This window comes from Eleutherodactylus coqui, chromosome 12 (assembly GCF_035609145.1).
Source record: "Eleutherodactylus coqui strain aEleCoq1 chromosome 12, aEleCoq1.hap1, whole genome shotgun sequence".
Lineage (NCBI taxonomy): Eukaryota > Metazoa > Chordata > Amphibia > Anura > Eleutherodactylidae > Eleutherodactylus > Eleutherodactylus coqui.
The window spans coordinates 40,245,663-40,273,310 of record NC_089848.1 but is presented as its reverse complement, the minus strand read 5'-3'; the positions used below and the strand labels follow the sequence as shown (position 1 = coordinate 40,273,310).

Sequence of the window (27,648 nt, the reverse complement as noted above, 5' to 3'; positions counted from 1 at the left end):
CTGGCCCGAACATGCCACCTACACCTCAGGAATATTGCTAAAATCTGGCCGGTCCTCACCACTGATACGCTAAAAACACTCGTTGTCGCCCTCATCCTTTCCTGACTTGACTACTGCAACTCACTGCTCATTGGTCTTCCCCCCTCACCAGACTCTTCCCCTCTACAATCCATACTAAATGTGGCAGCTAGACTCCTCTTCCTACACAGCCGCTTCTCGCACACCTCTGCGCTATGCCAGTCACTGCATTGGCTACCCATCTACTGCAGAACGAAATTTAAACCCCTCACCCACAAGGTGACAGCGAGGTCAGTAGCAGGGGCGCCGCAGGACTTGGAACCTGTAGGCGCCTGCAGTCACAGTGGGGGCAGGAACACGGCCGCCTCAGTAGAAGTTTGCTGTAGAGGCCAGAATGCCGCTCGCAGGGTAGCACAGGCTAGCTACACTGGGGGCAGGAGCAGGGGCGCCGCAGCACATGCATGCTGTAGCGGGACAATGGCCGCCTGACAGTCCGATGTGGAAAACATAGTGCACGGAACCTCTGAGGACGAGGAAGTGAAGCCAGCCCTGCAGCCAATCAGAAACGGGGGCGTCACCTGGCTGTCACACAGCCTTACCGTTGTGGACACCCACCACTTCCGGTGGTGTCAAGGTACAATAATACCGGCATACCAACTCTCCTGACCTAGTCCCTCTGCCCCTCCCTATGGCTCCCCACAACTTCTAACCCTGCCTCTACCCCTGCACCTCCTCACCGCCCCACCTCGTTTACTTTGTAATATCGTATTTCCACGTGTAATTCCCCTACTACCTGTGTTCCCTCCCTTTCAGACTGATTGTATATCACATGTCATTGTTGTATTGTCTGTGTTCTCCCGTGCTTGAAAGCGCTGCGGAATAAAGATTATTATTTTTATGTTCATTTGTGGTGCGGCAAATGGACTCACCAATTCAAATGGCTAATTATGGCTTTCTCACACCGGCGAGAAACTTACACGAATATGAACTCCATTCTTTTGAATGGATTCATTTAGAAGAGAGATTTATTTTATCTTTTAACCCCTGCAGCATGTCTATCTTCTGGCGTTTCCTCGGAACCCCTCGCCCATTATTTTCAATAGGGCCAGAAAAATCATTGCACAGTGTGCAAGGTGCATGTAAGTGCATTGAAAACAATGGAAACCTTTGCCGATCCTCCGGTGCAGATCGTTACCTCCCTGAAGTGATGTGTAGCGGTTGACGACAGAATGCCTCGCATTCATGCGGACATGGCACATTCCTGAGCGCGGTATTGGGCTGAGTTTCACAGCTCGATATTGCGTCCGCCCATGTGAAATTGGCCTATCGGGCAAAGATACATATAGGGGTATAGAATTGGGCAGTGAAACTTGGCCTGATATTACGCTCGTGCGATGTCCCTTCAGATTCGGGACTTTTTTTGTTTCTCCCCCCCCCCCCCCCCAAATCATTTCTTGAAAAGTTGTGATCTTCCGGCGCGGCTGAAAGGCACGCCGGAGGGTCGGTTAGTGTTTTCAATGGAAAACCTTGCATTGCACGCCATGCAATGTGTTTTACGGCTCCATTGAAAACCATGGCTGAGGCGTACTGAGGGAACGGCCAAAGATAAAACCTGCCGCAGTTTTTGTTTCTGGTTCAAAGAATCGCTGGATCACACTTGGATGATATCTCTCAGTGTGAACACGGCCAACAACTGAGCGATAATTAGTTCACTTATTGCTCACCGTTCATTTAATGCAAGCATGAAAAGCCTCGTTGGCTCGTCTGTTAATCATTCAGTTTAAGTACCGATCGTTCAGTTGTTGTTCACGTATACAGCGAGCGTGAACGATTCAGCGAGCAAGCGATGTATCTGCCTGTATAAACAGGGATGCCTGAGCGAACCCTGCCATTGATCCCTCGTTCACACGATAATGGTCTAATGTAAACGGACTTAGGTGTGTAATTAATAGGGGGTCTAAACGTAGACTAAACTGTCTTAAAGTTAGACTGATTTATCATTCATTAATAAATCTGGCGCACTCTAAGACTGTCAAGTCTAAGGCTGGGGTCACACAGGGCGGATTTGCTGCAGTTTTGCCGCGGTTTGCCGTTGCATATCCGCACTGCGGCAAAACCGCTGCGTTTGCAGTGCAATGCAGCACAAATGTGTTTGGGCAAAAAGCTGTTCTCACAGGACGGATTTTTTCCGCACAGCCGCAGTGCGGAAATGCAACTGCGGCGCAGTTTTTTCAAGACGCAGCATGTCCATTCTTTTGACTTTTCCGCGGGGCTTTTTTTGTCCATAGACCTCTATGGACGCAGCAAAATCCGCGACAAAAGTAAAAAAGTGCTGCGGAAAAAACGCTTGCGGATTTTTCCGCAAGAAAATCCGCAAGACAAAAATAACCTTTGAAGCGGTTTTGCCGCAGAAGCAGTTCCTCTGCGGCAAAACCACAACAAATCCGCCCTGTGTGAACCCAGCCTAATGGCCCATTTACACGTAACAATTATCGCTTAAAATTCGTTAAAGAACACATCTGAGCGATAATCGTGCAGTGGAAATCCCAAAAAAATTGCTCGCTATTCATTCGCAAGTCGTTATCACATAAAAACTATCGTTGGCTTCTCGTGTAAATGCTCAGCGCTTCACATAGCTGAAGAGCAGAGCGAAAAGCCGGGGAGAACCCAGCGATCCATCGGCAAAGTCTGTCCGTCTAAGGCTGGGTTCACACGGGGCGGAATTGCCGCGGAATTTCAGTCCGGAAATTCGCTGCGGCCGCTTATCCCGGGATTGGCCAGCCATGTGGATGAGACTTGTCAAATCTCGTCCACACGGGACAGCCAATTCGTTGCGGCAAAGCCGTCGCTGTTGTGTGGATTCCCCGGCCGCAGCATGTCCATCCTTCCTTTTTTTTTTTTTTTCCCCCCCCCCATTGTGGCTGCGCTGCTTTCTATTGGAACGCTGGCCACCATGGAAAAGCATTCAGCCAAGCTGCTCCAAAACCCGCAGCTAAGTACCGCGGGTTTTGAAGCAGCGCTTTCCTGGGTGAAATCTCGCGTTTTTTCCTTGCGGCCAAACCGCGAGATTTCGGGCAGGATTCCGCCCTGTGTGACCCCAGCCTAAGCCTGAGACTAATTAGCAAAGTGGACATGATTTGCAAAAATCTCATCCGCACGCTGCGAATAAGCCGAGCCACGCTGAAGCTGACATGCCATGCAGAATTCAAAGCTGTGGCATGTCAATTGTATTGCCGTTTCCACAACACCCGATCTGTAGGGAGAGACGGCTATAGCGGAATACAGGCGGCGAAGCCGCTTCAAAACGTCTTGTTTTTGAAGCTGTACTTCTGCCGAGAAAATCTCACTGTATTTCCACGCGGACCCGCTGCGGTCATTCTGAGAGCTTTCCGTGGAATTTATGCCTGTGTGACCGCAGCCTAAACGCTCTGCCCAAGCACTAATGACCTTCGTCCATGAGTGCAGACTTCACCAGTGTCGTCCCGTGCAAAAGTGCCAGAAGCTTGCCCTGTCTAACGTTTAGTAAATAAGCCCCAATGTGTGCATTGGCATCACTCTAACCTGGTTGTGTCTGCACCGCCTGTTTAATAGATGTATTAGTAACTAGCAAGGGACTAACATGAGCAAAAGAGGGTGAAAAACTCTTCGAAAAGCTTCCAGGACAGAGTTATAGTATTGTGACCTGTCGGCCATGAAATATGGAAGTATGAGTTGCCCCTCATTAGGACATGCCAGTGATCCCGGTGGTAATGGTGTTTGGTCCCCACCTCGGAGTAGGAAACTGAAGTCCGCATTGCAGTCCTGACGATCCTCCGTCAGTGGCACGGGTATTGTGTGACCTTCGGCACGGGCAGGTTGGACTTCCCGACCTTTGTGTGTGTTAATGAATCATCATACTTTTTTTTTGATCATTGCAGTGACAACAATAGTACCAGTATGGAAGGTGACGACGCGCTCCCTGGCACCGGTTCCCGTGCGGACAGTCAGCACATTCTCTGTTGACTTGTGCTTTCTCATGCATGGCCGTATGATTTGGGCGTTTGTTGTAGAACCATTAGGATCTGGGAAATGAAGTTAACAATTCTTTAGATCCAATAGATTTGCACTGTATTAAATTGCATGAACATTTTTGTTATAACCAACGTCTTGAGGGGGCCTAATGGGGCAGAGTACGACTGAATGTGCTTTAAGATTGCATCTATGGAGACAAGTTGGTTGGCTTTGGGGCTGTACAGTCATAACGGTAGGGTACTATCTAACTGTCGGCAAAGTTGGCTGAATTTCGAGTTACTGTACTTTCCACATTGCAGTACTAGGTAAGAGCACTAGTGATACTGATAGCTGGTATGTTAGCATTGTTCCTGATCCTTGGGGTGGTGGGGGCTACCTAAGTTTGGTAGGTGGGTGCACTGCTCTATCATCAATAAGGCAGAAAACTGTGTGTTTGTTTTTTTTTAAACACAATTTAAGTTTTTGGAAGACACTTTCCAAAAATGGAGCGTCTCTCTGTGTAAATGGGGTCTGTCTTAAATTGCGCCAAAATATTGGTGTAACTTTTGGCATAAACAAATAGGTGGTATAAACCTTAGTATTAACAGTCTTAAAATTTTAGTAAAATGGCACTGCAATATGCCAACCTTTTTATGGCAAAACTGGAGTGTCTTTCTGGGCTCCTGCCCCAGCACACCATTGGCCTACTTCCGCTACATTGATGACGACATGATCATCTGGACCAACACCGAACAACAGCTAATAAAATTCCATGAGAGATTCAATGCATTTCACCCACCATAAACCAGACATTGAGCTACTCATATACAGAAATCTATGTTTTGGACACCACCATAAAGATTTCAAACAACTCAACACAGACATCCCTATACCGATTGATCGGCCCACATACCTCAGATGGGACAGTTCCCATCCTAAGCACATCAACAAGTCCATCACCTACAGCCAGGCTATCGGATACAACTGGATCTGCTCCAACCCAAGGGAACATTTGTACCATCTTAAAAGGACAGTTTTTAATCAGGGCTACCATCCCACCTCGATGCCCAAATCACCAGAGCCACCAGGATATCCAGGAGTCAACTACTCCAATACAAAGAGAAGGTTGTGTACCTCTAGTAGTGACCTACAATTCATGGCTAGAGGTACTAGGGAAAACCGCAAAGAAACTCCTCCATACCTACACAAGGATGACTGTCTGACCACCATATCCCCGGACCCTCCGTGTCTGTGTTACAGACAACCCCTGAATTTGAGGAACTGTATAATCAGGAGTGCATTGTCCTCCTACACACAAAAAGGAACGTATCCCTGTAATGTAAGGAGCTGTAAGACCTGCTCACATGTACGGACCGCGGACAGGATACAAATCCCCAACACACAGCAGGACTATAAGATCCTGGGACAGTCACATGTTCCACGTCTGAGGTGTACCTGATCCGGTGAAGTAAATGTCCTGTTGGCGCCTCTATGTTGGAGAAACAGGACAAAAACTGAAAGCGGGGATGAGATCTCATTACCACAGAATTACCTGTAGGTGAGCACTTTTCTAGTCACTGATACAACATATGAAAGTTATTATACTTGAAGGCAATTTCAAAAGTCATAGAAGAATTTGGGAATATAAATTTATAACCACTTTCAATAGAGGCCTAAATTCTTAATAGGATGCATGCGTGACTGGGAAGTAATGAGAAATCTATAGCACAAAGAACACTCTGGCCTGGTGACCCCCTAACACTAATTCAGGGACCATAAAACCTTCACATCTTTATCAGTGGACTTTTTAAGTACCTTATTTTGCTTTAGAAGTCGTACTTTTCTTTTCTCCACCCCCAAAGTGGGGGGGGAGTCACTGCGTCTTATAAAGCAAACTTAAAGCGCGGGATCGCACTAATTAAATCGTGGTTGCGCGAGCAAATGTGTGATCAGTTACCAGTTGTCTCTCCTCCCCACTGACTCCCATATGTGCTGCTGATTGGTGGTGAGTGCTGGCGAGAACTGCGGCTTCCTCCCTGGCTCCTGCTATACAGAAACGCCGCTGTGACACAGAGCTCCGGTATTTCAGACGTGCTGTTCTGTTGCCCGGCACTATCTCCTGCACTATTTCTGGGTGAATTCAAAGTATTTTTTCCCTATTTCCCCCCTTTAAAACGGAGGTGCGTCTTATCATCTGGTGTATCTTATAAAGCGAAAAATACGGTATTTATTTCTCTACCCATCCTGTTGTATTCTTTTAAGTGTAAATTAATCACATCCGTGTATCTTCCTTCAGATCTACTCCATAACTGAGAGGTTGGAAAGCTTGCATGAACATCATGTATTTTTGTTAGCCATTAAAAGGTTTCATATCTACAATATTACTTGGTTTCTCTTACTGAGAACAATCACATTATCCAGCCTGAGTGGCTGTGATGAATCTGGCACGTTGTAAGACTGCCTTGGTCTGCACTGGAACTTTTACATACTCCCCAATATGTATTCCAGCTATAGTGTAAAGCTATGGACGGGCTCACAAGAAGCGTGCTGCGTCTGTCTCTCACATGAGTACACAATGACCTGTGTGCCACTAATCCTCATACACTATATATTGGCATGTATCCATCTGTAATGTACCCCAAGATGGTGCATGCCGCAAGTTTTTATATATTTTTTTTGCGCACTCAAACTTCGCATGGCTTGTGAGAACGGCATTATTAAAGCCTATAGGATTTCTCGACTCTGTATTACATTTCGCAAATCTACACAGTGAGCATACTGTGACAGGCGGAGCTCACACTACTTGACGAAATCTGTACTCTAGGAAGGCACTACTTTCTTCAAAATATATATAAATCTAAATAAACTTTTTTTAAATTTTTTATCTTCCCCCCCCCCCCCCCCCCCCCCCCCTAGTGTTTTTAGGTCTTTCACGAACTTTTACAGAGTTTCTCAACTAGTGCTGGTAAATGTCTTTTGGCTTTCTCTTGTCTGACTCCTCGCTCCTCTGTGGCTGACAGCAGGTGCCGTGGAATCTTGTAAGTGGATTTTCCATCTGATTTACTTCCATCGGAGAGCTTACTGTCAGCATTAAGTCTTTCCGGTGACACGTACTTTCTGCGGGTTTGATGGATGCGTTTATTCACCATTTCTTCTTTTAAAAGTTAGAAGGGATTGATGGCAGCATTATCCTGGCCGGCGATATGAGCGGTGCCGGAGTATAAGCTGCTCTCCTTCATAGACTAGGGGACAATGGAGCGGGCTCTTCACTTCCATCCCATTGTCTATGACATATCAGGATTATCCAGGCAGAAGGGCTCCTTTAATCCTCGCCCTCTGAATGAGGTACCACTTCCTGCATTCACCCTATAGGTGTTTATGCTAATTATTTTTTTTTTTAAACTTCTGTCACTTCTCAAAACTAGAATAATGTGAAGTATAAGAAATTCCCATAGCAACAAGCTGACTCTCAGAAGTTGTGGGCTTTTTTAAAGCTGCCCCAGTTTTGGCAATTGTTCCTGTACTGTTCATTATAATAAACATAGATATACTTCCTTTTTGCGTTCTCATCAACTTGAATGTGCGAATCTAGTAGTGCGTGCAGTAACATCGCCCCACCTCCGCCACATGTGCGGGCCATGTGTTTTTGTGTTTATAAAAAAAAAAGGGGGGGTCCGTGTGCGGTCTGAGTCTCTCCGGTTGTGGACTAAGCAGGCAGCCATTCCCAGCTGAGGAGCGGCCATCATAACTGCAAGAAGGGCTAGTTGACAGCCACCTAAGCTACTATTTCGATGCATTTAGGCCCAATGTGCAGCAGCTGATTTGAGGAATCCTCGCGGGCGACCCATGCGAAAGATCCACAGTTCAAAGTGCCCATAGGGAAGCATTGGCATCCACAACCTATGCTGAGGGTAGGTGGTCATTGTCTTGGTCCTGGAAAATCCTGTTCAGTTTCTAGTATCTCACTACTTTTAACCATAAGTGTACATCCTGGCTCCCTGGTGCCTAATGCAACAGGACGTACACTTGTGCCCTGGGGATAGCGCGAGATCAGAAGAGATCCCGCGCTATGTAGCGGGGGGAGCAGGCTGTCACCGATAGCCAGCCTCCCTCTGCCACAGCATGGGTGCATTGGGACAGCGACCCCTGCTGTTAGCCTCTTCCCTACCGCAATCTATGTAGATCGTGACATGTAAAGGGTTCGCAGAGGAAGCGCACTCCCTCTGTGACATCATCGGACCTCGCTTTGCCATTGCCTATGATCGCTATGATGAGTGATGAGGCATTGCAGGACAGAACTCCTACAATGCTTTATCATAACAATCATAGCAGCTATGATACAAATCCCCAACAGGTATATGAAAAGTGTAAAAAGAAGTTAAAAATAGTCTAAAAGATAAGGGGGGGGGGGGGGGGATGTGAAGGCCCCACCCACCACCACCACCCTTTTTTTTTCTTTTTAAAATCCCACATATTTAGCGTCGTTGTTTCTGTAACTGAACACCCTTTTTTCCTGCACAGCAAAAAGTGTAGAAAAGAGAAGGGGAGGGGAACCCCTAAAAAACTGTGACAAAATGATTTCCTTTTCATTTTGCCTCACAAAAAAAACACAGTAAGTGATCAAAATAGCAGTATATACCCCAAAATGGTACCCATAAAAACTACAGCTCGTCACACAAAAAAAGCAAGCAATCACAGAGCTCCGTCCATGGAAAAATAAAACTTATAGGACTTTGAATGCAGCAATTTAGAAAAAACTAATTTCCCCCCAAAAAAGGGGTTTTATTGCAGAAAAAAACTAAAAAAAATAAATACAAATTTGGTATCCTTGTAATCGTGCCAACCCGCAGAAAGAAAATGTCATTTATGCTGCATGATTAATCTGAATTGATGTTCTCTCCCTGCTATCCTAAAAAAAAATGTATAAAAGTTTTACAATCTAGTCTATGCATTCTAAAACCAATAAAACTACAGTTCGCTATGCAGGAAACAAGCCCTCATACGGCCGCTTTTGAAAAATGTGATGAAAATCCCCCAAAAATCATTGCGTTCTTATGCCCAAAATAGGCCTTAGAGGGTTAAAACTTCCACTTGCTGTCTGAAAGGAATCGTATGGTGGCTGAAAACTCATCATGAAAACTTCCAAGTCGCTCAGTCTCTGCTCTTACAAAGGAGGAAATTAGAAACCCAAACATGCTGTATAAGGGCCTCCAATTCTATCATTTTGGGTTTTTTTTGTTTTTTTTCCCCCCCTAAACATTTTTTTTTCTAATTATAAAAATGGCCGCCTGTAATCTGTTTGGTTTTGTGTCTCCTTGACTTGGAGCCAGAATCCAGGATGTAATCGGTTAGTAATTCCTTGTGTAAACTTATTAACCGACTGCAGACGGTCCGGTTATTCTTTACTGGTTCATGTAGTTAATGTTTGCAGCATTTGGGTTTGTTGGTACATTTGGATTGGCTCCTCGGTACGGGTGTATCTGGTCTCGATTGGTTACTAGGGGTGGAGACAAGGGGTTGGGCGGAGTCACTGACAGCTGTCAGCAGGTCATATCCCTGGTGGCTTCCCGGTGTAGCATGTTGACCCCACACCCCCACCCAGGCAGCGGGTTAGTGACGTTTGCCTTGTGTTCATCCGATGCCTGCATGGAGGAAGGCTGTCGCTGGGCTCAGAGTGACAGCGGGGGGCGGTGAGACTGGCGTCGTCTAAGACCTCATGTCTACGGGTAGGTTTGAATTGTGGAATCTGCACAGGAGATCCGCAAGTCAAAATGCCCATAGGGAAGCATTGGCATCTGCAACCGTGTTTAAAGGGGTTGTCCCGCGGCAGCAAGTGGGTCTATACACTTCTGTATGGCCATATTAATGCACTTTGTAATGTACATTGTGCATTAATTATGAGCCATACAGAAGTTATAAAAAGTTTTATACTTACCTGCTCCGTTGCTGGCGTCCTCTTTCCCATGGAGCCGACTAATTTTCGCCCTCCGATGGCCAAATTAGCCGCGCTTGCGCAGTCCGGGTCTTCTGCTCTCTTCAATGGAGCCGCTCGTGCAGAATGCCGGCTCCGTGTAGCTCCGCCCCGTCACGTGCCGATTCCAGCCAATCAGGAGGCTGGAATCGGCAATGGACCGCACAGAAGAGCTGCGGTCCACGGAGGGAGCAGACCCCGGCGGCCATCTTCAGCAGGTAAGTATGAAGACGCCGGACCGCCGGGATTCAGGTAAGCGCTGAGCGGTTTGTTTTTTTAACCCCTGCATCGGGGTTGTCTCGCGCCGAACGGGGGGGGGGGGGGTAAAAAAAAACAACAAAAACCCGTTTCGGCGCGGGACAACCCCTTTAAGCGTGCAGATTTGAATTGTGGTCCTCCTGCTGCAGAAAAAACAAAGGAGGATGCTTCATCTCAGTGCAGATTCCGTGTGGACGGGCCCAATAGAAATCAATGGGTGCGGACGATCTGCAGTGCACCCGCAATTCAAATCCGCAATGCATCCACAATTGAAGGTTAAATTCCATTAGGGAGGTGGGGAAAAAGGCTGGGAGGTGAGGCTGCAGATTTTTTTTTTTTTTTTTCTGCACAGCTGATCCGTAGTACATCTGCGTAGGAAAACCATTACATCCGCAATCTCCTGCAAATGGTTTCTGCACGTTTCCCGCTGCAGAATCCGATCTGCCCGTGGACATGAGGCCTTAAGCGGCGCTGCAGGAGGAGCGACGCACAGCGGTGGGGAGACAGTCCGTGCAGGAGGCGTTACAGCACAAGGGGCAGGGGCAGGGTAAGTGAAAACGGCAGCTGCGAGGGGCAATGAGGGGAGGCCGACTGGGAAAGTTACTGGAGGCGCCAGGGGAAGACTTACAGGAGGCTGCAGGTCCTCCTACGCTGCTGCTCCAGAAGTCATATCTGCCCCTGTCCTCCTGTGCTGCTGGATGGAGGGCCGCTGACAGCTGGGGAGGGGTGCTGTTCGGCAGTAATGTCTAACACACCCAGGACATGAGCAGCCAATCCACTGCTGGGGCGTCACCAGCACCTTCCCTGTCGGTGAGGCAGCCCAACCCCTTGTCTCCACCACTAGAGCCGGTGGAGATAAGATACACCGGCACCTGTCTGCCCTTAGTACAATGTCTGTCTGTGGTGACTGTACACTTTTATTCTCAGTTTTATTGCTAGAGGGAAGCCTCCTAGCCCGTTACTGCGACTGCAGTAGACCATCGAAACGAGCTGAAGAGACCTAAAAACATTCAAGCAACAAACTTTATGAAAACCAAAATTTGTGTCAGTCTCAAAACTTTTACCACGACTGTGAGGCCGCTCTCACACGACCGCATGTAAAAATGTTGGGTTCTTAAAGCTTTTTTTTTTTTTTTTTTTAAAGCATACCATTCATTTCAATGGGCAAATTTTGCATGAAATACGCGCCAAAACGCCAGAAATAAGACTTAATAACCCTAGTCAGAGGCCCTATTGAAATACACGCCGGTTTAGTGCTGCAAATGCACGGTGGTGTGAGCCCGGCCTCGGTGCACATTAAAGGCTCCGGTGCAGAAGCAGCATAGCTTCATTCTCCCTCTCTAGTAGAAGCCCGTTCCACGGCGACTGCCGTCCGTCCATCAATACGTGAATTATATCATCACAGGACTTAAGTTCGGAATTTATGAAATCAAGATTTTGCCGCTTTGTGTAACCGTCATCATGTAACCTCCGCAAATGATTAATGAAAAAGTGTACGGATGTAAGCTTGTGTGATTGGGAGAGAACGTCTTGCCGCTTGTCCAGATGTCGGGCATGACATTTGTTGTACAGGGTAATTGGCCCGCTGCCACACTCTTCTCAAAGCTGTCTAAGGCTGGGTTCACACGGGGCGGATTTGCTGCAGACATTTCGTCCAGAATTTTGCCGCGGTAAATCCACCTGCTGCTGCTAATCCCAGGATTAGTCAGCCATGTGGATGAGATTTCTAAGAAATCTCGTGCACATGGGATGGCGAATTCGTTGCGGCAAAGCCGGCGCTGCAGTGCGACTTTGCTGCGGCAGCATGTCCAAATTTTTTATTTTTTTAATTCTGCTGCGGTTGCGCTCTCCGCTATGGGAGTACAGGCTGCAGCGGAAAAGCGAGCAGCCAGGCTGCTTCAAAACCCGCGGCTAAGTGCCGTGAGATTTCCGCTGGGAATCCAGAGTGTGAGAACCCAGCCTTAAAGAAGATCTTTGTTACCCAAAACAACCAATCACAGCGCAGCTTTCTTTTTACCTCAGCTGTATAAGAAATGAAAGCAGCGCTGTGATTGGTTGCTATGGATAACAGATTTTCTTTTAGACAGCTTACGTACGAGTGTGGTGCCGGCTACTTTTCCGTGGCCCCCTTGTAGATGCTATGGTGATGATGAGTGAGTGTGAGGCATACCGTGTAGCTATATAATGAGGGCAGAGTTGTTTTGATGACCACATCAGGCTAGGAGATGGATAGATGGATTTATATGTATTTAGGCCCATTTACACGCAAAGACCATTTTTAAAAAAACTATTAAAAGATTGACAATTTTAGCAATCGTTTTGCATAAAGTGTTAATGGACACCATCGTCTCGTGTTTTTTATTTATTTATTTTTGTGTCTTCCTCTGGATCAACATTTGGGAGGGGGATGGGGGAGGGAGGGGGGTTAATAGGCTGAACTGAATGGTCATATGTCCCTTTTTTTTTTTTCCCCAGCCTTACACACAGTTACCCTTTTACCAGAACAGAGGGTGGTACATTACACACAGCTCAGTGATCTCCACATTTTAGGGGGAATCTTCTAACAAAAAGGAATTATCAGAAATGTACGACTCCTTTTAAATGCCCCGTTCCAATGGAACGATTATTATTCAGAAAATCGCTCAAGTGAGTGAAACTGAGCGATGATCGTTTTGTTTAGATGCAGGCAACAACTGAACGACTTGGGAGAATCGCGAGGTTCTTTTTGGTCTCGGCCAACATAAAAACCAGCATCGGCTCGTTGACTTATCGTGCAGTTTACACTCTGATCGATCATAGGAATGTGAAACGCTAAACGACCAGTGAGCGAGAACTGCCTGATTCTCGATGAGAACCATGCGGTCTAAATACTCTTGCCGAGAGAGCTGGTGATGTCATCGGCTTGGGCAATCCAGACCTTCTTGGCCCTTGTATGGCAGAGGTGGACTGCGCATGCACAGCTTTGTGCGGCCGAGACAGTTGTGTGTTACATTGTTTCCATACGTAACCTTCAAATTGTACTCGTTATGTTTTCATCATCCGTCACTAATTGTGATATACTGCAGAAATGTGCCACGATAAGGCCCAGGCTCTGGTTGGCCGTTGGGCTGAGGCTGATAAGAAGAGTAATAGGCTGACTTGAAGCGGTTTGCCAGGGTGCCGATAGAAGCTAGGCAGACCTTACTAGCCAACACATGGAGGGCTTATCTGAAGAATGTGAAGAGCTGGACTGTAACACATTAAAGTACAGGAATAGTTCCTGCATTCATTTTATGTACATACTCTAGGGCCGCTTGTCTCCTGAAGTTTTTAGCTGCTCTGCTAGGACTACAATGTCCCGAGGTATAGCTATTATTTTTTAGTTGCCCCCTTTAGTACTCTGATCATAGATCAGCAGGGGTTGCCCAGGGCTAGAATAATGGCCTAGTCGTAATATAGGCCACTAATATCCAATTGGTCAGGGTGAAGCTTCAGATTACCCCACTGATCAGCTGGTTGAAAGCTCTGTGGCGCAATCTTTGTTTACCAGGCCCAGCTCCGTATTATGCATAGCTGTTAGAAAAACATGCCACCCTTACCTTTGGGTTGGAACTGGTATTGTAGCTCAGCTCCCTTCACTTCAATGGAGCTGAGCTGCAGTACCACATACAGTCCTATGCACAAAGGTGGTGGTGTGTTTGGAAGAAAGTAGCCTTTTTTCCTAACTCTGGACAACCCCTTTTAATTCTGTTCAATTGAATGGAATACAGTAGTTGCAGTGAGCTGCAGTACCAGGCACAACCACTACCAGTTGTATGGAGCTGTGCATAGTCAACAATGAAGGGGAGTTACTGTCACTTATAGTTATAGTAAATCTTGCGTTTTCACTTTATTTTGTTTTGCTTATGTTTCCTTGGCAACATTTACTTACACATTGTGTACTTGTTTTTTACTTTTTCAGGCCTCCATGCAAAATGAATATAATTCGAGAGAACAAGGATCTAGCCTGTTTCTATACAACAAAACATTCCTGGAGGGGCAAGTAAGTCGTCCTTCTAATTTTGAAAAATGCTATGTATTTTACATGGTAAATGGTGCTAATTAGAGATAATAATAATAATCTTTATTTGTATAGCGCCAACTTATTCCGCAGCGCTTTCAGGCATGGATGAATGCAACACAATACAAGAATTACAATGTGAGGTACATTGGGTTAGACACAAATGGGTTGGGGGTGGTACAGGAGGTGCAAGGGGTGGGGGGAGGAGCAAAGCATGGGAAACACAGGCAATGGGGGATTTCATGTGAAAATCAGTTATTCGAAGGCAAACAGGGTGGGGCACCATAGGCAGGGGCGAGGGACTAGGTCAGGAGATTTGGTATGCTTCCCTGAAGAGGTGCGTTTTTAAAAGCGCATCGGGAATTGTCCGGATGCCTTGGGGTAGAGCATTCCAGAGGATGGGTGCTGCTCTGGTGAAGTCCGGGTTAGAGAGTGAGAGAGATCTCAACCTCTGTGGGCAGACTAGCTCCAATTGTGGCTTTTATTTCTACAATCAATCCTAATGGGGTGTCGTGGGTTAAGTAAAGGCCCCCAAAACTACCAAGCATGGATGCCTTTTAAGCATTGCCTGCACTTACTACTCTCCACTGTTGCCTATTATTTACAATCTGTCATTCGGTCAAACGCCCGCTTCACACCCAGCAAGTCCCACTTAATTTCCTGCTAAACTGCAATACAGTCCTGCAAAAATACAGAAGTATTGTAGTATATAATACAAGCTATCAGGTGATTTGCAAGTTCAAGACCTCTGGGGCCACTAAATAAAAACATGATGAATTCAATAACCCTTTTTTTTTTTTTTTTGAAAACGCAAAATGAAAACCCCACCTGTTTTCCCATAAAAAATCTAAATAAAGCAAAAATATAATTTTGGTTTTCTCTGTTTGTAAAAGTTGTCTATTTAAAATATCACATGATTTATCCCACGCAGTGAACGCCATAAGAGAAAATATTCACACTGTATGAATTTTGTTTTTTGGGCACCTAGACTCACTTTTTTAATTTTTTTTTTTTTGTCTTTTTAAAGTGATCAATAATAATTATGTTTGTCAATAACAAAAAAAATGCAGCTCATACAGCAGCCCAAGCGATGGAAAAATAAAAGCTGTGTGTTTAAGAAAATGGCGACGGGAATCCAATTTAGTTTTTCATTTTCATAAAAGGTTTTTTTTTTTGTTTTTTTTTTTTTTGTAGTGGTTAAAAATAAAAACTGGTTTTGGTATTGCCCACAGAATTTAACATATTCAACATGCCACGTTTACTGTAGTGTGACGAGAGAAAAAAAATTCCTACAATTGCAGTCGTGCAAACTAACATTTTTTGTTTTGTTTTTTTAAAAGTACATTATGTGGTATATCAAATGGTGTTATATTAATGTAAAAGACAAGCCTTGGAAGGCTAGATCGATGGGTGGAAAAGTATCTGGTCTTGAAGTGGTTAAAGAGGACCTCTCCTGTGCATTTTAGGAAATGACTAGAGATGAGCGAGCACCCAAATGCTCGGGTCCACGTTATTCGAGTCGAGCCTTTCATAAAATTCGAGAGCTCTACTCCAGTAACGAACCCCATTGGCTACAATGGGAGACTCGAGCATTTTTGTATGTGGGACGCCGGGTCCCAAGCTTTTTTTTTTTTTTTTTCTCCTCCTCCTAGGTTTCTCTTTCTCATTTTAGGTTTATTTAAGAAATGGGGAAGCGCGATGGAGAAACTATAGAGGAGAAACTGCGTCCAGAATTGGCTAACGTTTTGTTGAATATTTCACAACAGGGAGGAGAAAAAATAGTTCTCCTATTTATCGGAATTGGTTGCAGAGCTCGCTGTCATGTTTCTCATCTAGTTATGGGCTGCGTAACAATTGTCATAATGCTGTCATTGTAAAATGTGGTTTTATCTCGCATGAATGTGGTGTAAATAGTTTAACCCCTTAGTGACGGCCAATATGCCTTTTTACTGACCCCTCTATAATGGGTTTTTAAATTTACACATACATCTTTAGAAGGAAGTGGCTTGGTGGACTACTGACAGCCAGGCTCCAGCTCTAACTGCCAGATGTAGAGAAACCTCAGATCCTGGCAGTTTAACCCCGTATATGCCACAATCGCAAACCATAGCAACTACAGTTTGAAAGGGCCCCCTTCCTTTGTCATCTGCTTACAGTTTGATATTTGCACGATCACAAGGTACCTATAGGGTTCCTATGGCAGCTGGAAGCCTGACGGCATACTATGTGTGTGTGGCCCACACACATAATACTCGGTAAACTGAGGCAGTGAAAGACAATGGACTTTCATTCTTTTATCACACCAGCATGTGGACACAGCGTTTACATATGGCAGAGAAATAAATCGCGGTGTGCACTATTTCTCTGCGTATGATATGCAGCCCTTCTACGGGCTCCGTATGATATGATGCCAATACGCAGGCATTGCGAAGGAATGGTGGTGGGGAGAAAATTGTACTGCGCAAATTCGTGGCGTCAGAGTCCGAGGTATGCACAGTGCCATACACGCTGTTTGCCAGCGGAGCGTATGGGGTGCATATGCCGTGGTTGTAGGACCGGTTATCTCGTTTTGGCCCTCTTTTCAGTGTATCTATAGGCTCCCGTGGATACGAGGTAGGGTTGAAAGGGTGTTTTTTTTTTTTTTGTTTTTTTTTTTGGCATAGGAGTAGACATCCCCTTTCTGTTTCATTACTTTTTCCTTCCTTCCCTGTCCGTCTTTCTTCCCCCCCCCCCCCCCCCCCCCCAGAATAGTGTAGTAAATAGTGTGTGTGTGTGTGTGTGTGTGTGTGTGTGCGCGTAATAAGTGTGTAGTATTTTAGATTTATTTATGTATTTGTGTTTTTGCAGTGTAAATTTATCCAGTAGGCTGTCGAATCCATGCGTGCCCACAGAATCAGACATTAAAAGGCAGCTTTTTACCTCTCCGGATCTTCTTTCTTCAGCATGGTGAATGTGTCCGGGCACGCCAACTGACTTGCCTGGCACATGCGCAGTGTCTTTTTTTTTTTTTCTTAATTCCCCGCTTTCCCACGGATCCGCGGCACGTCCACAGTGACAACTGCAGGTGTGCCCCAGATGGGACAGCTTCCATTGACTTCAACGGAAGCCGCTCCTGCGTGATCCGCAAGAAAATAAAGCATGCTACGATTTCCGCCGCACGGCGGGGAAAAAAATCGCATCCGCATGCTAAAAAGCTATGTGGGTGCCCATGTGTCCCTATGGGCGGCTTGCTATGCAGATTCCACAAATCAAATCCGCTCGTGTGAGCCACGTCTTACAGTTTAAGCCAGACAGCAGCCGTGTGCTTACAGGACCTGTGATGTCACTATCATGTGATCAGTCACTGCCTCTGAGCTTATTACCTCACACCTAACCCCCAACATAACCAGTACACCAGCGTACGTATCAACACCTAATCACTGGTGTACTATATAAAGCCCAGTCGGAAAGGTTGAGCATTTAAAATACTTCAGACTTCATGGGATACAGTTTAAGCTGCTCTTACATAAGTGTTACTATTTTATCCATTTAGTTACAATACAGAACACTAATGAATCCTGTACTAATCAGGGGGTCGGACCAGATGACCCTGGAGGTCCCTTCCAGCTCTACCATTCTAATGCCTGCAATGTACAGTAATACCGTGGACACTTTTAGCTATGTTTGTGGGGAAGTGACATTTGTCAACCAGAAGAAAAGTATCACTTCTCAAGTGACAAAGGCATATCCTCTTCACTTCGGATGCAAGATTGGCGACCAAGACAAGCCTTGGGCCCCGCATATATGCTGTGCAACATGTACAACACAGCTTTCATAGTGGTTGAATGGCAAAAGACCATCAATGGCGTTCGCAGCCCCCATGGTGTGGAGAGAGCCAAGTATCCACACAAATGACTGTTACTGCCACTTGGTTCCTCCTCTTTACGATGGGATAGCGCAGCAAAAGAATTCAAGAATACTCTACCCCAACATTCCGTCTGCACTGAGACCAGTTCTATGGGATAAACAAAATACATGTGTTATGTGAGTGGGATTATGGAAGTAGGATTAGCCAAGCAGGGGATTTGCACTACTTGCGGAAGGAATGGACTCGGGGACAAAAGGTAGCAGTTGGAAATAAGAATATCCAGCACCCAGCTCTGGTTGAGGCTCACAAAATCCTGCTACCACCTCTTCACGTCAAACTAGGTTTGATGAAGAACCTCATGACGCCGTGGACCGAACTTTGTCAGCTTTCTGTTACCTTCATGAAAAATTCCCTATACCTCAGCGAGGCAAAGGTTAAAGAGGGAGACTTTGTGGGACCTCAGATTTGAGAGCTCGTCAAAGATGACCGGTTCAACAACTTGCTGCAGGGTGATGCGAAACTAGTATGGGATGCTTTTAGTCAATACAAACTTTCTCGGGAATGTTAGAGCAGAAAACTACAACCGTGGTATGGTTAGTGATTAACATGGCGGCCATGCTGGCCCACTACTGCCGGGCGGTCCACGGCCATGCTGGCCCACTACTGCCGGGCGGTCCACGGCCATGCTGGCCCACTACTGCCGGGCGGTCCACGGCCATGCTGGCCCACTACTGCCGGGCGGTCCACGGCCATGCTGGCCCACTACTGCCGGGCGGTCCACGGCCATGCTGGCCCACTACTGCCGGGCGGTCCACGGCCATGCTGGCCCACTACTGCCGGGCGGTCCACGGCCATGCTGGCCCACTACTGCCGGGCGGTCCACGGCCATGCTGGCCCACTACTGCCGGGCGGTCCACGGCCATGCTGGCCCACTACTGCCGGGCGGTTCCCTGAGATGATCCCAAACAGCTGTACAAGAGACGGACAAAGAAATCTAAGACTTAGTCCGGGACCTGATTTGTAACAGGTATTACCCATCGGCCTATTACTATTGGGATGCATTTCCTGATGTAAACTATTATTGCAGATTGCAAAAAAATAGAGCCAATTTTGACTGTGGTTTTCGTGTTGCACACATAAAAAAATAAGAAATGACACTTTATTTCTGTAACATGACTTTTATTGACCAGTGTAACTTTATAAACCTTTTTTCTACTTTTATTAAAAAAACAAAAAAAAAACAAGTTTTTAATTCCGTTTCTTTTTTCCAAAAACAGAAGAGTTGGAGAGCCCTAATGAGCCCCAACGCAGTTGTGAATGGGCCTTAACTTCTTTGACTGTTTTAGTGTTTCCCCAGTTTTCCCCTGTTGCTCACATCCCTCATCCGCCTTGCTTGGGTGCAGAAGATGCGTCTATAACAAGACCTTCCCTTCTTTCCTGTTGTCTGATAGTCGTCGACCAGAGCTACCCTGTCAGCTCTTCTCTTGCTCAAGCATATCTTTCAAGGAAAGCAAAACAAGCGCTGACCTCTATCGGCGCCGAGCAGGACGCCCTCCGATATCCCCTTGTTACACGGACGCAGCAGTTTTATTAGCCATCTATAATTCTGTTTGTGTTTTCCTGACTGCAAGGAATTGATATGATAAAATCCCAGTGAGTCTCGCAGGGGGCTCCGCGGATCACTGCTATTGTGGGCTTTACTGTGACTTTCAGAAAGGCTTTGGCAGAACCTCGCTGTCGGGAAGCTCCTGGGCTCACGGCTTAGTACGGTGTCCGTGAATGGGCGGCTGGACTGACTGCGCAGACGTGGTGGCGGCGGCACAGATGGCACTTGTTGGATGCATGGTCTTTAATCTTGAAAAAAAAAAAAAACTTTAAAAACATAAGAGGTAATATTATTTGTGGTGAGTACCTCCATAATAAAGTATAATATGGAGAATGAAATAAACAGTTATTGTTGGCCCATAGATTTGTGTCAGATTTTGGATTTGTGGGATATAAAGCCCAAATCAAACTACTAATGACCACTTGTCAGTTAGTATGTAAGTGCTTCTCATGCTCCGCCCCTGGTAACTTCATCGCTCCGCCCCCTGGTGACGTCATAGAAGGTCCTGTAACATATATAAAACACAGAGCCTGACAGCCAGAACAACACATTTGGAGCTCTTGGAAGGGGAGGACAAAAATAACAAAATGAGAATACAACTAAGCCGTTATCTCAGACATAACTCAACGGTCCTGGCAGAAGACATCCACCTATCACCACCACGGAGATCCGGTGGGCTGAAGAATCTGCAGTGACCTCACTACTGTGGGAGGAGCCATTATGCAGTTTGGTTTAAAGTACTGTATACTGGATAAGCCAACAGCAGCCACTAGGACCTGTGATGTCTCCATCATGTCATCACCTGTGTGGGTGGAGTCAGGGATCATATGACCAGGGGTGATCACTGTACCCAGGAGTCTGGTGATGTGTGGAATAGCAGAGTTGTATGTGTCATGTGTGGTGTTGTGGGGGTCAGGATGGATGTACAGTGTAGGACAGCTGTGTGTGATGTGTTGGGTCAGCATCCATGTAGTAGAGCTGTGTGTGTAATGTGTGGGAATCAATGGGAATCAAGATGGATGTAGTAGAGCAATGTGTGAGAATCACAATGAATGTAGCAGAGGTGTGTGTAATGTGTGGGAATCAAGATATACTACAGCTCTGTGTGGCATGTAGTATTACTGTGTGGGGTCAGGATGGATGGTAGTAGAGGTGTGTGTGTGTGTGTGTGTGTGTGTGTGTGTGTGTGTGTGTGTGTGTGTGTGTGTGTGTGTGTGTGTGTGTGTGTGTGTGTGTGTGTGTGTGTGTGTGTGTGTCATAATGGATGTAGCACACTATAATTTCCTAAATACGTGTGTGTGTGTACTTTACCCCTTAAGAACCAGGGTGTTTTTGTCCTAAAGGACCAGATACCTTTTTTTGGAATTTTACCCATGTGGTGGTTTTACTGCCCTATTTTTAATTTCTCTTTTAGCTACCAAAATTATTTTTGCTGCATGCTTTTTTTTTTTTTTTTTTTTTTTTTGATAACATATTCTGCAATGGGGGCTTATGGTTGAAATTATGTGGATTGCAAAACCCATAAGTCCTTGCCTAAGTCCTTAGAGTAATTGGGCACGTTAAGTGAGGTTAATTTTAAAATGTTTGTTTTTTAATGGACAGAAGTATAAAATGAATAATTTGAACTTCTGGTGATATGTCACATTTAGAGTCTAAAGGATACATTTCTAGCTGTCTGCAGTCGCCACTAGAGGGAGCTCACCATATCCTGTTTTATTATAGAATTGAGTGTATGGCCAGTATACCATCAGCTCCCTCTAGTGGTGGCTGTAAGGAGCCAACATGTAATTTTTGGAGCTGTTTCAATGTAAGGAAGCATGAGATGTGGTTCGTGATAAACTGGAGCATAAAACCCCTGCAAAACCAGAGAAACTAGACTAAGAAATCGGCACTGATTTTTGTACCTCTTTTGAGCAAACAAGCGTAGAAATTCACTTTTAGCTTTCCTCAAAACCATTATTTATGGTGGCCTTACAGTGAATCTAGAACCATCCAGCTTGATTGTGGAAATAAACGAGGGATTGCTGATTTTATGAAACTTTAGTTGTCATTTTTTTTTTATTGTTTCAGGGAAATCGCTTGTTTTATGTGTTTTCTGTAGTTGTACAGCGGTGACTGAAATGGCCTTGTTGGCTTTTGTTTGAAGAAGGTTAATAGAGCCGGCCAGGGCTTTGAGCTAACGTACCGCTGTGTTGTGGAAAGTCTTGTTCTTTTCATGTTCTACTTGTATTGGCTTTTAACGACCTTCCATTGTTTCTCCCTAGATATAAGCGAGTATTTTCAGTGGGAAGCCACGCCATAACCACGTATAACCCCGCCACCCTTGAAGTTACAAATCAGGTATTTAAACCTAAATGTTGTATCTACTATCAATGTGACAGTTGGATCATCTGACTGGCCGCTCTATAGCATTGGTGTGTGATGCCAACTCCTGCCAGTCCACGAAGTCATTGCGCGCAGACCTCTCCTCCTCAGTAAGGCTGCCTTGCACATGGGCGCAAGTTTTGCTGCGGGATCCACAGCAAATACCGTTCATAGCATGACAGGGGGAAATCGATTCTTCCTGCGCACTTGTGAAAATCAACTCTGATTTCCGCTCGCAGAAGACAAATTGCAGGACCCTCCATTTTTGTGCGGATAGCTTCCATTGAAGTCAATGGAAGCCATCTGACCCGCTTCCCCACCGCAATTGAACATGGCCGGAAAAAAAATATCTCCACCGCATGAGTCAGACGCTGGCTCGCTGCGACCATCTGCAATACAGAAAAAGTAGAGAAAATATGGGTATGCATGGTCGCCGGTCGCAGTCGGTCTGAATCCGCTGTGGATGACCTTGTGGTATGCTCCCATGTGGTGGATTTTCTGCACACACAACACATTCATGAAAACGACCCCATTGACAGCAGCGGGTTCTAGTCTCTGCGCATTGTGCGTGTATAGTCTACGTGTACAAAATCGCACGCAATACGGTTGTCTGAAGGAGCCGCGACGTTGTGCTCCTAGGTAGCTGATTGGCTGCAGAGTTTTCACAGCTGAAAAAAAGTCAGCGGCAAATCTACGCCAATCTGCACCACTTGATGGGGATCCACGGCAGTCTTTATGCCTTCACCTGAAGCGGGGCTGCAGATCTGCATCAAAATGTGCCACAAATGGGGTGGATTTTGCTGCAGATTTTTTTTCAGCTTCGGAAAATCTGAAATATTTTAATAATTTAAAGCGAAGTAAATCTGAGTAAGTGAAGCCCAGTGCTGATCGTGTGTTCTGTCTCAGTGGCCTTATGGAGACATCTGCGGCATCAGTCCTGTGGGTAAAGGGCAGGGATCAGAGTTTGCCCTCACGTTTCGGAAGGGCAGTGGGAAGAAGTCTGAAACCTTAAAGTTTTCTACGGAGCACAGAACAGAACTTCTGACGGAGGCGCTGGTAAGATATTGTATGTCCAGTGGATCTGCTCTACCGGGTGATTTGTGTGTTCTGAGTAGTTACATTCTTTCTGTCTGTTCTTCTGCGCTCTGCTCTTGTACTCCTATATAAACTCTGCACATTTGTACTTCTGTAACTTATTTATTTTTGTTTGTCCAATAGAGATTCAGGACCGACTTCTCTGAAGGAAAGATTACTGGAAGGGCAAGTATATCCTAAATAACCACAAATCTCGTAGCTGAAAGGGTTAAGTGTCACATGGGCACTAGTAATACACAAGTGATTCTTTAGGCTATATGGATGGATGGATGTTCTCAAGCTAAGAAGTGCGAGCAAGATGCATATTAACATGTTACTGCAAGGCTAATCCAATGTAGGCAAGTAGTTAAATGCTGCAGCACCTCTGGGGTGTAACTTAAGGCCCTTTTAGACACAACGATTATCACTCAAAAATCACTCAAAGCCATCTTTTGAGCAATAATCGTTGTCTACTGGACTGACATTGTGCAGTTTTCGTTTAGCCGTCGCTGAGCTTTCAGCGTGCTAAAAGATTAGCGATCCGTTATCAGGAATTCACGGCGGGATCCAGCTGATACTATTGTTTCAGCTCTATCCCGCTACCTGAAGACAGGTGGGGTATGACGAACACAGCTGTCCAGCTGTGTTCTTCATTCCCTCTTAGAACACTTGGCTGTATAACAGCCGGGCACTCTGAGCAGAGAACAGCTGGATGCAGAAGACAAGCAGCCCCGCTTGTCTTCTACATCCAGCTGTTCTCAAGCAGCCACTCTTGTCTTCTGTATTCCCCGCTTGGAGCGCAAGGTGATCGCTGAACGTTTGAGCGATCGCCTTGCGCTGTAAAAAAACACACAACTATCATCGCTCAAAAGTAACTTGTCAAACCCACCTCATTTCAATGAGAATATGATATGCTACAGAGTTCTGCATGAATTTTGCACTAACCTTGCACGTGTGAATGTAGCGTGCACAACCAAAGTTGCTGTGTAGCTCCAGTTCAATGCCTTCTCTACACTGCTGAGAGCAAATTGCGCCCCAAAATCTTGTCTGTGTGCTGTGCTAGGTGCAGGTGACCGCATATTGCAACTCCTATTCTTGTGCGAGACTTGGACAAAAATAGGCCACGCTGTGATTCTTTTTTTCTGATTTCGCCGTATTGCTGCGAGCTAAAGCTTATGTAAATTTTTAAAAAAAGTTATCTCAACGTGCAAGTTCTGTGTGTCTTGCAATCGCACAGAACTCGCATGTTTCTGTGGAAATACAGCTTAAACCCCATTTGCACACAAAGATTAACGCTCAAAATTCGCTCAAAAACCATTGTTTGAACGATTAACATTGCGTGTAAATACTCCCAACTTTCACTCTTCGGCTGAACAATGATTTTTAGGTGAGCATAAAACCATCTTTCAGCCGGAGAACTGATAGTAGGGACCGCATGCTGTGTTCTCCACGGGAGCGCTAATAACATTGTATTCAGCTTGTAGCCCCATGGCAAGACAAAGGACAAAGCTGTATGCAGAGAACAGACCACCTGATGTTGTCTGCATATAGAGAAGGGAGGATCGTTTACATGAAAATAAAAGTAATAAGCTGCTAATGGGCATTAGTGCCCATTAGCTGCTTGTGCAAAATGATTGCTCATACGGTCATTCTCCCTATCATTTGAATGAATTTTGAGAGATCATCTTTGCGTGTAAATGGGCCTTTAGGCTGTCTCACGCGACCGTATGCTTCAAACCCTGTGTGAGCCATGCAGGGTCTTACTGCTATGGACCCAACCTATTGCTGCAATATTATGCAGTGCATGTTTGCATATCTCAAGCACGCTATCATCCAGAGTCCTTTCTTCTTTAGATTACATTTCCTGCACTGTACAGCGCATATAATATAAATATATATATATATAATATTACACACCCATAGAGCCTAATAGGATGTGTCGAGGGTAATACATGGGAAAAGTAGAACATGCTGCGGGTTTTTGTTTTTTTTTGCACTCCTGTATTACGCGATTCTTACATGCAAATGTGAGCAAAACCGCATAAGGCAATGTATCTGTCTGCAAATTACCATGTATCAAATGCGTGCGAGACCAACCTTAATGCAAATGGGCCTAACAGGTAGTGACTAGAGATGAGCGAGTATGCTCGCTAAGGCACAATACTCGAGCGAGTAGTGCCTTAGCCGAGTATCTCCCCGCTCGCCCCTAAAGATTCGGGGGCACCGCGGCTGACAGGCGAGTTGCGGCGGGGAGCGAGGGAGAGATCTCCCCTCCGTTCCTCCCCACTCTCGCCCGCCGCCCCCCGCCGTCCCCCGAATCTTTAGAGGCGAGCGGGGAGATACTCGGCTAAGGCACTACTCGCTCGAGTAATGTGCCTTAGCGAGTATACTCGCTCATCTCTAGCAGAGACCAATACTCTATATAACTACATGGCTATAAAATACATCTTTAGGGCTCTTTCACACGGGCGCTGTGATTTTCGGCCGCCTGAATTGTGTTCGAAACTCACATGAACGAGGCATCCACTACCAAGTCGCGGCTGCATCTCCCGTTTTCTCGCCCAGACGGCCGGGTGCGGCGTATATATGCCGCAGCCCAGAATACCGTTAGCTGGGGGAGAGCGTTCAGCCGGCAAGGTGGGGGGCTTAGCTTAGCTTTAGCTAGTTGTCCTAAGCTTTCTTCCCTCCCTCCCCAGCCTATGGGAGCTGCCAGCAAGGGAAGGGGGAGGGACTTGAACAATGCGAGCCGCTGCTAAACTCCCTCCTCCTTCCCTTTCCTGACAGCTCTCATAGGCTCCCATAAGAGTCTATGGGAACGGCTGGAGTATTCCGTTAAAAGCTAGGACAAGACTTCTCTTTTTTCAGCCGGCATAAAAGCGGCCGAGCGGAATGGGCACTGTATGCGCCATCTTGGCCGGCCAGCCGTTTTAAACACCCTGGAAAGTTGCCCATCTGTAGGAGCCAACAATGTATCTGCCTTCTAAACGTGCCGTAGGAGAGCGAACTATGACAGCGGTCACTCTTTCATCTGCTGGTCTTACGGACCCTTATTTGGTATATGCCTACAGTGTGGTGACTGTCTTCCATGTCTTTGTGCCTTCTGCCTGAGTGATCCCTCGGTCTGATAGGTTTCCTGTCTTTACAGAGATACAACTGCTACAAGCATCACTGGAGCGATAGCAGGAAGTTGGTCATTCTGGAAGTGACTCCGGGTGGAGTAGACCAGATAGACCCAACCAACAATCATGTCCTCTGCTCTTACGACTATCGGAATATTGAAGGTTTTGCAGAGCTGTCCGATTACCAGGGAGGGTTCTGCATCTTGTACGGAGGGTTTAGTCGACTGGTAGGTGTTTCCGCCTTCTAAAGCTTTGATTTCAGTGTTTGCTTCATCTTTTTCCTTCTTCACGGTAAATGTGTATTGGTTACCTGATTTCTTGTCATTGGCTCAAAAGCAGCTTGTGAGATGATAGATAGATATATATATAGATATATATATATATAGATATATATATATATATATATATATATATATATATATATATATATATATATATATATATATATATATAATTACAAGTTTTATATAACCGCTCATTCCAAAAATAATAGAGGCTATACTCACTTTTCCCGCGTCTCTGCAGCGCCGCATCTCCATTCTTCCTGCCAACATTCTGCTTACAGGCTACTACAGGCTTTTTAAGGGGGTCTGGCGGCTCCTGTGTACTCCGTAAGCTAAACTTATGGGCTCCTATAACGGGCAGGCTGAATCCACGCTGTGTGCTGTTGACATGTTCCCTGAATGCACCTGACTACTTATTCATGCACTATGTAGTACTTTCTATGCATGCAGCAAGTAGTCCTGGTGCGTTCAGAGAGGTCTTTGACAGCACACAATGTGGGAACAGCAAGGAAGGGGATTGGAAGACTCCTCACTGGATCCAGCTTCTCAGCTCCTTATAAAGCCCAATGTCCACGGGCAAATTAGAATTTTCAAATTCATGCGGGTGTCCCACACGCGTGATCCGCGCCCTTAGGGATGCATTGGTAATTAAATACCTGCGGTTGTCATTTTTCCCTGACGCGCGGATCACACGTGCGGGAAAACACCCGCAGCATGCTCCATCTTCATGCGGGTCTCCCGCAGCTCCCATTGAAGCCTATGGAAGCCGTCCAGTCCTGCGGCACATCCGCAGCTGTTGTGCTGTGCCGTGGGATATTGGGCATTCAAAAAAAAGTGTGCACAGTGCATGCGCGTGGCACGCTGCTGGCGTGCCGAGCACATCAGACGCGACGGAGGGCAGATCCGAAGCGTCCGGACAGGTGAGTATATGGGATTTTCTGGTCTCATGTCTGTGGGAAAGGAGGGACCCGCTGCGGGATTCTGCATGGAGAATCCGTGCAGGCCCAAATCCCGTGGACATGAGGCCTAAGTGTGTTTTGGTGTTTTTTTTTTGTTTTTTTTTAAGAGCTACACTTTG

At 46.0% G+C, this 27,648-nt stretch overlaps 1 protein-coding gene across 4 annotated transcripts in view; it reads left to right on the top strand.

Annotated features, from left to right (window-relative positions):
• The window catches only part of DNAJC13 (DnaJ heat shock protein family (Hsp40) member C13), a 134,958-nt gene that overhangs the window by 16,393 nt on the left and 90,917 nt on the right, over positions 1-27,648 (top strand). For all 4 annotated transcript variants that reach the window (XM_066585062.1, XM_066585063.1, XM_066585065.1 and 1 more), the window contains exons 2-6: positions 14,178-14,258; positions 21,994-22,069; positions 23,000-23,149; positions 23,312-23,353; positions 26,313-26,513. In XM_066585062.1, the coding sequence (XP_066441159.1) occupies positions 14,191-14,258; positions 21,994-22,069; positions 23,000-23,149; positions 23,312-23,353; positions 26,313-26,513 (537 nt within the window). In that variant the 5' untranslated portion in view covers positions 14,178-14,190. The remainder of the gene's footprint in view (positions 1-14,177; positions 14,259-21,993; positions 22,070-22,999; positions 23,150-23,311; positions 23,354-26,312; positions 26,514-27,648) is intronic.